This window comes from Amphiprion ocellaris, chromosome 23, assembly GCF_022539595.1.
Source record: "Amphiprion ocellaris isolate individual 3 ecotype Okinawa chromosome 23, ASM2253959v1, whole genome shotgun sequence".
NCBI lineage: Eukaryota > Metazoa > Chordata > Actinopteri > Pomacentridae > Amphiprion > Amphiprion ocellaris.
In genome coordinates this window covers 7,394,408-7,407,683 of record NC_072788.1, presented here as the reverse complement: position 1 = coordinate 7,407,683, position 13,276 = coordinate 7,394,408, and the positions used below count along the sequence as shown (strand labels likewise).

At 39.3% G+C, this 13,276-nt stretch overlaps 1 protein-coding gene and 1 non-coding gene across 4 annotated transcripts; both read right to left on the bottom strand.

Annotated features, from left to right (window-relative positions):
* Window positions 1–2,584: 2,584 nt before the first annotated feature.
* Window positions 2,585–8,238, bottom strand: LOC111568563 (dynein regulatory complex protein 1-like). Of its 3 annotated transcripts, XM_023270270.3 has the most exons (9): window positions 8,054–8,238; window positions 6,541–6,625; window positions 6,258–6,455; window positions 5,998–6,135; window positions 4,708–4,794; window positions 4,470–4,595; window positions 4,236–4,319; window positions 3,986–4,120; window positions 2,585–3,879 (listed from the first exon to the last, which is right to left on the bottom strand). In XM_023270270.3, exons 1-8 carry the CDS (start codon window positions 8,128–8,130, stop codon window positions 4,088–4,090), a joined length of 828 nt encoding a protein of 275 aa, XP_023126038.2. In that variant the 5' UTR covers window positions 8,131–8,238; the 3' UTR covers window positions 2,585–3,879; window positions 3,986–4,087. The 3 variants fall into 3 exon arrangements, with proteins under 3 accessions (XP_023126038.2, XP_023126037.2, XP_035804089.2); XM_023270269.3 differs by having other exon boundaries at window positions 3,865–3,879; window positions 3,986–4,319; XM_035948196.2 differs by lacking the exon at window positions 5,998–6,135 and having other exon boundaries at window positions 3,865–3,879; window positions 3,986–4,319.
* A 1,972-nt stretch (window positions 8,239–10,210) lies between these two features.
* On the bottom strand, window positions 10,211–10,292 carry trnal-aag (transfer RNA leucine (anticodon AAG)). The gene has a single exon. It is a non-coding gene; the product is annotated as a tRNA-Leu (tRNA).
* Between the last annotated feature and the right edge of the window lie 2,984 nt (window positions 10,293–13,276).

Below are 13,276 nucleotides of genomic sequence, written 5' to 3'. Positions count from 1 at the left end.
CATCTCCGTCAGTCCTCATCCTTGGTGACTTCAACTTTCACATGGACAACCTTCACAGTAAATCTGCCTCTGACTTCCTAGATCTCCTACAATCACTCAACCTCACCCAGCATGTCAATTTCCCCACCCACAACCATGGACACATCCTCGATCTGGTTTGCTCCTCTGGTCTTACAGTCCTAAATATCTCCAGCTGTCATCTCTCCATCTCTGACCACCTAGCAATAACTATGGACATCAGCCTCCCCACCCCCCTGCCCAAGGAAAAACGGACAATCTTTTTTAGAAACACCAGATCACTCTCCCCCTCTGTATTCTCCGCCTCACTGACCACTGCATTGTCCGTCTCCCCTCCCCCGTCAATCAATAACCCCACTGACCTCATCAACCACTACAATCATACTCTCTCTTCCTGTCTTGATCAGCTTGCTCCCCTCAAATCCAAATTAGTTACTTTCTCCCACTCTGCTCCATGGTACACCCCTGAACTCCACCTCATGAAAGCCCATAAACGACAGCTAGAACGTCTTGTCAAGAAAACAAACCTGACAGTTCACCGCCAAGCCTACTCCGACTTCCTCCAACAATACAAAGACGCCCTGAAATCTGCACGGTCCACTTTCTACTCTGACCTGATCAATACCAGCTCCAACAACCCCAAATCCCTCTTCTCAACTGTCAATAAACTCCTTGCCCCCCCGGACACAGTCTCAAACTCGTTCACCACTGACAAATGCAACCTATTCCTCTCTTTTTTTCATAACAAAATCATCTCCATCCACAGCAGCCTTGTCACCTCTCCCACTTCACTTGATCCCCCCTCTCCTCCACCAAACCCTCTGAACTTTCCCCCCCTGGCCCACTTCTCGCCCGTTTCCCCCCTGGACCTGCCCAAATTCATCACTGGAACTAAAAACTCCACATCCTGCCTGGACCCCATCCCCACTGCCCTCCTCAAAAACTGCCTCCCTGTTATCGCCCCCCTCATCTCTAACATCATCAACACTTCCCTCAGTACTGGCTGTGTCCCCTCACCCCTCAAGCTCGCCTCTGTCTCCCCCATCCTCAAAAAACCTGGTTTGGATCCAACCTCCCCTCACAACTTCCGGCCCATCTCCAATCTCCCCTTCATATCCAAAACATTAGAACGTGTCGTCGCTGCCCAGTTGAAAACTCACCTCACCTCCAACAACCTGTATGAAACCTTTCAATCCGGATTCCGCTCTCATCACAGCACTGAAACTGCTCTCCTCAAGGTCACCAATGATCTCCTCCTCTCCTCAGACTCTGGACAAGTCACCATCCTCATTCTTCTCGACCTCTCTGCAGCATTTGACACAATCAATCACTCCATCCTCCTGTCCCGCCTTCAATCCTCCATTAACATCACCGGCACCGCCCTCACCTGGTTCACATCATATCTCACTAATCGACAACAATTCATCAAGGTCAACAACTGCACATCACCCAGCGCCCCCCTGTCCCATGGTGTCCCTCAAGGATCAGTACTTGGCCCCCTCCTCTTTATCCTGTACCTCCTCCCCCTCGGCAACATCATCCGCCGCCACAACCTACACTTCCATTGCTACGCCGACGATATCCAACTCTACATCTCCACCAACACCACCGCCACCACCACCCTCCCCTCTCTCTCCAGCTGCCTGGCCGACATTAAATCCTGGATGAGGAAAAATTTTCTCCTGCTAAACTGTGACAAGACTGATCTCATCCTTATCGGACCTAAATCACTCACACCATTTCCCCACCCCCCCATTACCATTGATAACACCACCCTATCTCCTTCTGCTCACATCCGCAACCTCGGTGTGATATTTGACAGCAACCTCACTTTTGAACCCCACATTAATCAGATCACCAAAACTGCCTATTTCCATCTCCGCAACGTCGCCCGTCTCCGCCCCTTCCTCTCCTTCTCAGCCGCTGAAACCCTCATTCATGCCTTCGTCACTTCCCGCCTTGACTACTGCAATAGCGTTCTCTTCGGCTCCACCTCCAAAGTTCTCAATAAACTTCAACTCATTCAAAACTCTGCTGCCCGACTCCTCACCCGAACCTGTTCTCACGACCATATCACACCCGTCCTGCGGAACCTCCATTGGCTCCCCATTTCACACCGCATCCAGTACAAACTGCTTCTCCTCACCTTCAAGTCCATCCATAATCTAGCCCCCTCTTACCTTACCGATTTGCTCCTCCCCTACACCCCCCCCAGGAATCTCCGTTCCTCCCACACAAACCTCCTTTCCATCCCGCACAGGACCAGCCGGCGACATTGGGGGGACAGAGCCTTCGCCATCGCCGCCCCCACACTCTGGAACTCACTCCCCCATGCCCTCCGTGACTGCACCAACCTCACCACATTTAAATCCCTTTTAAAGACTCACCTTTTTAGATCTGCTTTCCTTAAGTGATTCTGTATTTTATCTTGAACTTGTTTACTATCTACTGATTTTATCTGTTTTGTTCTATCTTATTGTATTTTATGTACAGCGTCTTTGAGCTTTTGGAAAAGCGCTTTATAAATAAAATTTATTATTATTATTTAAGGCTTTCACTTACACGTGCAAATAATTCTAAACTGTGAGGCCAAAATAAACAACCTTGGATGAGAGAATGTTTAAAATGCAAATTGTCCCATCATTAGGCTAGACAGAGACTTTAAATAACAGTGAAAATTTACTTCCGCCTAATACAAACTTTATATTGGAGATTGAACAGCCTTCTAATTTCTTCCCATGAAAATAATCCCTTCCTGCCTTAAAACGGCTTGGATTTAATTCGGCACCAATGTACCAACCACTTAACCTACAACTCTGCTCCAACACTGTAAAACTGCTCTTTACATACATGCTAGAATTGATTCTGAAGAAGAAGAAGAATTCAGAAAACCCCATCCTGGAAGTCAAAAGGATTGGTTCCTTAAAGTTGTTATGTATAAAACCCCTGAGGTCTGAATCCATGTTCTTGAAGACCGTCATTGGTGCAGTGCAGCTTCAAGGTGGAAATGCTCAGCCATGATTCTGATGTTCAGTAGATAAAAAGCACCATATGGACATGGCACCAAGTTCAAAAAACTTTTAGAGATAGCATATCCATTCCCCAAATGCTGGCTTGTGCATATTCAATACGTGCCTCGGAACCTTTTGCAAGCACTGGTTTCTCATATACCAGTTGGAGTGGGACCTAATTATTGTATATCTGTTATTATTGTTATATATCTGTTCTATGTGTAATAGACAAATTAACAATCTCCACTTATTTTAGCATCAACTGGAAAGCAAAAATAAGATATGCAAAAGTTTTTTTTTAATTTAATTGTAAATAAATTCAGGCATCAAGGAGTTAAAAGCTGCAGCCATTAAGCATAAAAACTACAAACAAGACGAAGCCCTTCCAGCCTGGCTCTGTCCAAAGGGGAAAAATCTTTCAACCAACATCTCTAAATCTCACAATTTAACATGTCATCTCATGTTATGACTTTAATGTGTCTGTGTTTGTTATGTTATAAATATATTTGTGGTCACCAGAAATTTTACGACTCCTGCTCTAGAAAAGCATCAGAATAATGGAGCTATTCATAAAGATGAATCTTGAAAGTTTTTAGCCGTTCCATCACACAGCAGCTCCATCACTTTCTTTATTGTCTCCATGGACACCTCTCCCTCCTCTTGCTGGTGGTCGGGCCTCAGGGCCTGTTTCTGAGGCTGGATGGGACCAGAGTGCTCCATGAAGGGCAGAGCTATACCAAGGTGCTTGCAGATCTGCGAGTCCATGGCCAAAGTTTTCTCCACTTGTTCTTTCCTCTCTTCTTCAGCCATGAGCTCCCAAAATCTTCTGGCATCAACAACTGCAAAGTATCTGCATCAAGTAGAGAAGGGTGAAGGGGCACAGAAAAGAAGTTCCACTTAAAAGCAGCAAGTAATCACACATCATACTTTGAATTAGCAGTTAAATTGTGACTCACTTGGCTCGCTTCTGTAGCAGTTCATACTCATCGACGGCGCGTTTGTATTCTGCAGATAACTTCTCTCTCTTCTGCGCTAATTCTTTCTGTTGTCTCATTTGATCATTTTTTAGGGTTTGTTTTTCTGTCTGCAGGCTGAAACACAAAGCACCAATGTGATCGTGTGTGTGTGTGTGTGTGTGACTTTCTCTTTGCGGCAAAGAAACTGTACTTATGTGGAGATCCTGCTTTTAATGCTGGACGTCTTGACCTTTGAAGGCTCATCCGTTATGGTTTTTGCTTGTAGCTTTATTATCCTGTTAATGGCCTTCAGCTGTTGATGCGCTCTCTGCACCTGCAGGGGAAAGAACGAGACTTAGGCTCCAAGACTTTTTTCTTTGTCAACTCCTAAAGCATTTATTTTCTCTCCATCATTCCCACTACATACAACATTACTGCTTTCTGAGACATTCCACTTAAAATTAACTTCAATGCTTCACCAAACCTCGAGTTGTGATTCGGTTTCTTCTCGAAGCATCTGGATGTATAAGTCAGTCTCCTTCAACAGCTGATCTTTGTGTTTCTCTGCATCGTTCTCCACTTTATCCATCCACTCGGTCATCTCTGCTGTCTATAAACAGATTAGATACAGAGTTTAAATGGAAGATATAGACATTAATCATGATGAAAGAAGACTGATATTGAGTCTATGTACACGTGTGTTTTAGTCCTCTTCTCCTGACCTGTTTGTCATAAAGTTCCTTCATCTCTTGTTTCCATTCTGCCTTGTATTGTGCAAGTGAGACTTCAGTTTCCTGCTGATCAACCGTCTGCCGACAACACCAGTGCAATCATTAGTAAGCAAGAAACACCAGAGATGACATAAGCAGGATTAAGAGTTTCCAGCATCAGCAGCAGTTCTGTAGGGCAAACTTTAAGAATAATACTAACTTCACCATGCTAACCTACTGACTGTTAGCAGGTGGAGCATTTAGCTTTTTAGCCATCTTATTTTACTGACATACATGTCGGCATGTTAACACTGGCACTTTACAGCTTCAGCTGATGGGAATGTCATTAGTTTTGCAATGACTTTGGTGAGATGGTGCTGAAAGTTAAAAGATTACCAAACCATCAGTCCTGAGCGGGAACAAGAGTGTCTCCACTGTAATCTATTAATGACCTATTATGAGTGCACAAATTACACACATTGGTGACTCTAATTTATAAGGCTCTTTTAGGCTTAATTCCTCCCTATTTGTGCACTTCATTACAAAGAACAAACAGTTTCTACGCCTTACGTCCCTGCACTACTCTTGTTTTATCTGTTCCTCGTGTAAGGACTGAATTTTCCCCCCATGCCCCCTCAGCATGGAATACTTTACAGACTAAACTGAAACTGTATGAATTTATTCCACTTGGAGCATCCGTTCTATCCTAGATAGACAGTGTGAGACCACTGAACAGTGCTTGTGCTTTTAAATTGTTGTTAGTTGTTTGTGTTACAGCTTCCGCACTTTTAATTGTAAAACACTAATACTAACTTATACTGCCACCTCCTTGTAATTATTTTATGATTTTTGCTGCTGACCTCTTGGCCAGGCCACCCTTGTGAAAGAGATCCTGATTTCAATGGGTATTATTTGGTTAAATAAAGGTTAAATAAAAATAGTAGCTGATCTATTTTCACTCAGAACCCTAAATGTTGACCTCATGGTGGTACTAGAGCAGATCAGGAGAACACGGACAACCATGAAATTCATTAGCCATCACCTGCTGTGAGCCATGGATGTCTACAGAAAGGTTTAAAGCAAACCATCCAATGGCTGTTGAGATATTTCAGTCTGAAACAAAGTGGTGGACCCATACGAGATAGAGTGATGCAGGTAGCCAGAAGGTTAAGACATGAAATGTAAAATCAATCAAGAAAATGAATTAATTTTCTGTTGTTTATGATGCAATGCTACACTTTCCATCTCACTCTCCTCACATATTCAGATGCCTTCTAGAAATCATGTAAAGCTGCTTCTTGCCTCCATCTGACCAAGCTCTTCCCTGTAAGCTTTAGTCCGAGTTCTCATCTGCTCCACCATCCTGTCAACCAGCAGGTCAATCTCCTCCTCGTTGTTCCTCAAGGTCTTCATATAGTGATCGTCTCTCCTCTCTAACTCCTGTGTAGCACAGTGCCAAATGTGGTGTCTTCCAACTAAGGCTAGTTATTATACAAAAGCTGATATCTTGTCTATAATTCTTCAAACATTTTATCACTACTTTAACAGCTACATGGAGTTACCTGCAGCAGGTCGTTTATGCGTTTTTTCTTGTCTGTGATGATAGTATCATACAACTGCTGCTGGCTCTTCAGGGCTTCACGTGGTTCCGCAGGAATCTTGTCCTCATCGAGTGTCAACCACCTTCTCATGATCTCATCATATGTTTCCTGGCTGGCCTTCATATCATTCTCCTGCTGCTCGCATCTGTGACAAAAATGCTGGGAAACATAATGAACTGATCATGATTTCATAGCTTCAATGAAATTAGAGAGGAAAACGACAAGGAAACATAGAAACTAAAACCTTTGTACGTTCCTGCTCCTCTTCTCTCTTTGACTGCTCGGTGACCTCCTCATTAGGGTTTTCTTCAACCTTCTGAGTGGAGAGCCTAAGATAAGATAAGATAAGATAAGATAAGATAAGATAAGATAAGATAAGATAAGATAAGATAAGATAAGATAAGATAAGATAAGATAAGATAAGACTTGCACCTGCACTGCTACATCAGCACATGGGATAGTGCAAAAAATATAGGGATATAAGCAGAATGATAAATAGAAATACAAATAAGTACTGCTGATATTGTACAGACTCTCCTGTATGTAGAAATACAATACAATACAATACAATACAATACAATACAACACAATAACTTTATTAATCCCCGAAGGGAAATTCAATTGTCTGAGGTCTCATCTGTTTACTTTTGAATTAAATAGTCTCATTGCTGATAGTAGGAAAGATTTTCTGAATCTTTCTGTCCTGCAGTGCAGGGATAGGAGCCGTCCACCACCGATGTTTTGTTGTTCACTAGGCAGACATGAAGTGGATGATCCATGTTTGTCAAAATGGCCTCCATCTGGTTCCAGAAGCACATTCCAGTCTGTTGATTCAAAGCAGTCCCTTAGAGCTTCACTAGCCTGAGGAGTCCATCTTCTGATTTGGACTTTAGTTGCAGGCTGTCTCAGCACACAAGGTTTGTAACAGGTCTGCAGATAAACCAGGTTATGATCTGACCTGCCCAGTGGTAATAAGGCAGTAGCTCTGTAAGCTTCTTTCACACTGGCATACAGCAGGTCTAGGGTTTTATTTTCTCTGGTAGGACAGTTAACAAACTGTGTAAATTCAGTGAGGTGAGAGGAGAGGCTGACATGATTAAAATCTCCTGATATTATTACAAGTGCTTCAGGATGTTGAGTCTGTATCCTAACAACAGTATCATGCAAAACATCACACAGAACCAAGTCAGTTGCCTTGGATGGGATGTATACAAGTATTGTTATGATATGACTGAACTCCCTTGGAACATAATATGGCCGAAGGGCAACTGCCAACAGTTCAATATCTGGACAACACAATTTCTCCTTAACAGTTATATGTGAGGAGTTACACCATCTCTGGTTAACAAATAAAGCCAGACCCCCTCCTTTCTTCTTGCCACTAGCTTTAGTATCTCTATCTGACCTTATGAGAGTGAAGCCAGGTAGATCCACAGTTGAATCTGAGCTGTTTTACATATATAGAAAAACACTGATACTGCACAGATTCTTGCATGAGGAGAACACACTGATTTTAAATATACTGATATTGCACAGATTCTATTTTGTATACAAAAAATAAATGATTTTATATTGTATGGAGAGTTTTGACTGTCCAAATTCTTCGCACAGGCTTAACTGAATTGACACAACATCAGTGTGAAATATGACAGGTATGACAGCCCATGAAGTTCTTACAGTCCATTCAGCATGAAAGACGATTTTTCTGCCCTGCAGCTACAGTAAGCTAACTAAGCTAATTAAGCTAACAACATTACCTGGTCTTTGTCTCTTGTTTTTCGGGCAACACAGAGCGTCCCGGTGTCTCCTCTGGATCCTTGTTAACTTTTTCCATGTTCACGTTCAGTTGTCTCAAAGTTACTGAAAGAAAAAAGGTAAGAGCTAAAGCGATGAAGATAAAAAAAAAAAAAAAACTAATAACGGCAGCTCTGTATCCGTTTAGTACACGTTGCTAGGGCGACAGAGCGACTAGTGCTGCCTTCAGGTGTCCTGGTAAATTAGAAACTCAACGGTAATTAACAGGAGTTGTGCTGGACTACATTTGTTTTGTTTGATTGTTTTTTTTGTGTTTGTTTGTTTTTTGAACGACAATTATCCAGTCAGCCAGTGTTGCAAAGATTAGAATAATTACAGCAAGCACTTTTAAGTTTCAAGAACCGTACTAATTTCTTTATTTTGCAGGTAAAGGTGTACCAAACGACTTGGCTGGCAGTGGCTGTCCCAAAAAAATCCCATGGGAGCTGTTGTTATATCTTTAATTCATTGATACAGTCATTTATGTTGTTTACATTTAGTTAAAAGGCTAAAATGGGTTTCTAGGTTAAAGACATTTAAGTTAATGTTGCAACTGTTTGACGGTTACTTCTACAAACCACTAGGTGGCAGTGCGCATCTGTTGATCTTTTGAAATTACAGTTCCATCTGCCGAAAAGCAGTGTCGAAAAGGTGACGTATATATATATATTTAATATACCTGAGAATGTAAAAGAACTTAATGGAAGAAACCAGGAGAGTACGCCATGCTATCCTGTTGTAATGCGTCATTTGTTCAGAAGTAAGTGGACCTTTACAGCCAAAAGCTGGGATCCTTACTGACAACACATTCTACTTTTGTAGTTGATCTATTTTCAACTGAACAGGACAAACTTGAGAGTTGAAAATCAGTTTGCAGAGAAATATTCAAACATTTCAGAATTCTATAGAGCAGTGAATAACAACATGGCTCCATACAGAGACGCACTGGTATCTCATAACCACAACTTTAAAGAATGTAAATTTAGCAGTACAAGAACTCTGACCCAAATATCTGAAACAATAAAACAAACAACACAACAAGCCTACAGTATTTGAGTATGAAAGTGTAAAATGTTACTCCTCTTCAAAAAGGGATCTCAGAACAGAAAACACCTCTGACAGACTATTAACTTCAAATATGTTGCTGCCTTCAGTGTTCCCTCTACATTTTGCACGATGCCCAGAGGTCAACTAGCACCGTTCCACACGTTTTGCAGCCAATAATGCTTCAGCAACACTCTGTGAAGACTGGCTCATTGATGAACTCTGAAAAATAAAAAGAGAAAAACTAGTCTTTCTATGTGTCACCATCTGTCTATCTAGCTAGCGAGCTAACTAGCTAGTTAGCGAATATTAGCTAGTTAGCTAATTAGCTCGCTAGCTAGCTTGAATTCTTGTCGGCTAAACATCGCTGCTAACATTATTTTTAAGTCATTAATTTAATTCATCAGTGGTAGCAAGATAAAGCTAGAACGTTTATCCTTTACAGCACCGAATTGTTAATTGACTAGCAATAGTCAATCCTTTTAAAAACTGAAATTAAAAGTAAGTTCTATGTGTTTTCTAACATTCATGCTGCAGTTACAGTCACTGCGAAATCACCATCTACGAATATAATTATGCATAAGAAAGAGTTTCTGTTGCTCAAAAAAGTGACTTTTCAGGCAAGATTAACCCCAAGATTTTGCATTTGGTTTTATAATAACAAAGCTGTAGTTTGGTTGGATTTAATTATCCTCTAAATTTGTTGCCCTAATTTTAAATTAAACGAAAAAATCTCAGAGAATGCTTTCTTCTGTGAAAAACACAAAGGACCACATACTAAAATTGAAATTCTGTCTTAAGCCAATTTAGTGGAGTAGAGTAGAACTTTAACTAGAAACCACAATATTTTCCCCTCATTTAGCCTATAGATCAGTGTAAATAGTTGCTACTTAAATCTATTGTTGACTTGGTTAATATGATTATTCAAATCACCTTGTGGTGAAAAACTAAACTGCACACCAAAATCTGTATGATTTCACGAACATTATTCATTTATTTCACCGTCATGAAATACTAAACATGTACTTTGATCCTTTGTGTAATTGCTTTCATTACGAATCCACAGAAAAACGTATTGGCAGCGGTGGGATTCGAACCCACGCCCCCGAAGAGACTGGAGCCTTAATCCAGCGCCTTAGACCGCTCGGCCACGCTACCACATGGAGACTGCGGGTCAATATTCTGACAGCATGTGAACGCAACACTATTTAGCGCCGGTTTGGTTTCCCTGTTTGGTGAGTGGGCTGCACTTCTGACAAAATATTGCATTAAATACAGTGTAGAAAACAATGCAAATAGTAAAAGGCACTGAATGAGAAAGTGTGTCCAAACCTTTGACTGGTAGTGTAAAAAAAAAAAAAAAAAAAGATTTCATCAAAAGAAGAAGATAAAACTCTCACAGTGCACATTAAATAAATTAGATTAAGTACAATACAACATGAAGAGCTGGGAGCAACATTTTGTATGAAGAGGACACAGGGGGACGCTGGTCTTTTTATTACTCTCCTTTAGGAATTCTGACCACATACAACCACAAAATCTATTTTTAAAATATGATTACACTCATCATATTTTGAGTTATCACCTGGTGCCTGAGTTTTCTGTGTTCCTGTATATAAATAAAGACGTTTCAATCATAAATTGCTCCAGAAAAGGTATAAATTGGTGCTTAAAATTCATCTGAATATAGGAAATGAAGTGTTTAAAGGTAAAAATTTCATGATTGATAGACACCATTTATAAGACCATTTATAAATCTGATAAATTTTCAAATTTCATAGTCTATTCCTTTAAAGTGAAACTAGTTATGGCTGAATATTGAGCCACATTAATGGGAGACACTGACACTGAACAGCATTAGTGCCTTATAACAGATTAAAGATTCCTTTTCTTGAGTTAAACTGAATTAGACATGGACTGACACAAGATAAAACCATCAGTAAAACCAACATGTTTGCTGTCTGAGCCTCTGTCGTTCATTCATTCACCATCCATTCAGCAGCTCCTCGTCTCTGTCTCTATGACATCATCATGACTCAAACGCACAAATTACACTAAAAGCGAGCTGCACGCTTAACAGAAATAACACATTCACACATTGTGACTAACCGATTATGTCACCAGGTTTGAGTCACGCAACAAGGAGGTTAATTACAGGAAAGGTTTTTGTGAAATCATTTGTGGAAGTTTGGAGGCCTGAATGCTGTTTACAGATTCAGATTTAAAGACGGTGTTTTATTTAAACTGATTTGTAAGTGAAGAATGCAGCTGCTGCTCCTTTAGTGGATTTTATTTAGTGTATCTTAATGTGTTTCATTTTTGTTCAGTGTTACTCGATTTGATAATATTTGTGGTTTTATAATCGTGTGTGTTCTAGGCCAGGTCTCACTCGCAAGCAGACATTTTAATCTCAAAGGGCCTTCTATTATTATTATTATTATTATTATTATTATTATTATTATTATTATTATTATTAATAATAATAATAATAATAATAATAATAATAATAATAATAATAATAATAATAATAATAATAATAACAATAAGAATAAGAAGAATAAGAATAATAATAATAATAATAATAATAATAATAATAATAATAATTATTATTATTATTATTATTATTATTATTATTATTATTATTACTATTTTAACCCCAAATATAATTGAAAAATGTCAAACTATTTTAGATGTTTGCAAATAAAATGGAGAGACTTTTTTCATTAAGGTAATTAGGAAATTTGACATTATTGTCAAGAGTCATAAACACACGATTCTATCAGCAGTCAGACGTCAGATAAGATCCTAATTTTAACAACATGCAATATCCAGTCTAAAACCTGCATTAATATCGTCATAATTTAACCTAAAATTATTTCTTATGATGTTTTTTGATTGTTCAGGATGAAGCAATAAAAACTGACCTGTAACTTTTTTTTAAAAATAAGAATTTTAGATTTTAATGATGACTTTTCCATTGTGTTTTGCAGTGTACACTGTTACAACAAAGCAAACTATTTAACTTTATTTTTCCTAAACCAACAGTTTTGGAGGATTTTCAGTAGAAGCCACATGAAATAAAAATTTGGCACATTTTAGTATTTTTCCTGTTGTAATCCCAAGATGTTTTTTTACAATAACAATCAACCATTTATTCAGTTTCTTCAGTTGTGTGGGTAGTCAGACCTGCAGTTTGTTCCTTTAACCACTAGATGGAGCTGTAGGGGCATATAATCACCCCATTCATCCTGCAACCCTTTATTTCATCCCAAACCTACAATTAAGCTCCAGACAGGATAAATGATGAGGAGCTATAGAATATATAGCCTTTTATTTGAACTTTTACTGCCTCGCTTTATATTCTGAGAGATCCTTTATCTTGACGCCAGCCGTCACAAACACAAACTGTAACTGTTGAGTGAAGCAGAAGACGAGAAGTCACTGTGGTGTCTCCACTCACCCTGCAGCAGGAGAGACAGAGCTGCATATTCTTTCATTAGGTGATAAAGCAGCCGCAAATATATAGAAAAACACTGCCTCAAAGTCACATTAGACTCCGAAGAAGAGTATAAAAGCAACAAGGGATTCCCAAAGAGACACAAGAATGCCATAAGGCTACTAGCAGAATCGAGAAACATACACTTTACCTCATAGATTATCAAGTCAAGTCATAGTTCTGTGTTGTTTTTGTCATTGTGTGTTTTTTTTTTGTCTCACCTGTGCTGTTAGTCTATTTTTTTTGTCATTTTGTTCCTCACTTTTGTCATTTTTTTGTCTAATTTTTGTCGTTTGTCCCTTTTTTGTCCCTTTCTAACTTTATCATTTTTGACTCTTTTTCATTTTGTTTCATGTCATTTTCTTTCTTGCTTTTGTCATTTTGTCTCATTTTTTGCAATATTTTGTCTTTTTTTTTGTCTGACTTTTGTCATTTTGATGACAGAGTAAAATACTATATCGTTCAGTTCCAGATACCTGTGACTAAATGTTCTGTGCTTTTATAGATACTCTATGATCTGTAAGTTGTAATATGTAAATGATAAACTGAAACACAACGTTGTTAAAAAATTTATTTTTCTAAAGAAATTTCAGTTTGTTCATGATGTTTTGTAAAAAGATAACTCCTTAAATGTGAATATTTTTTT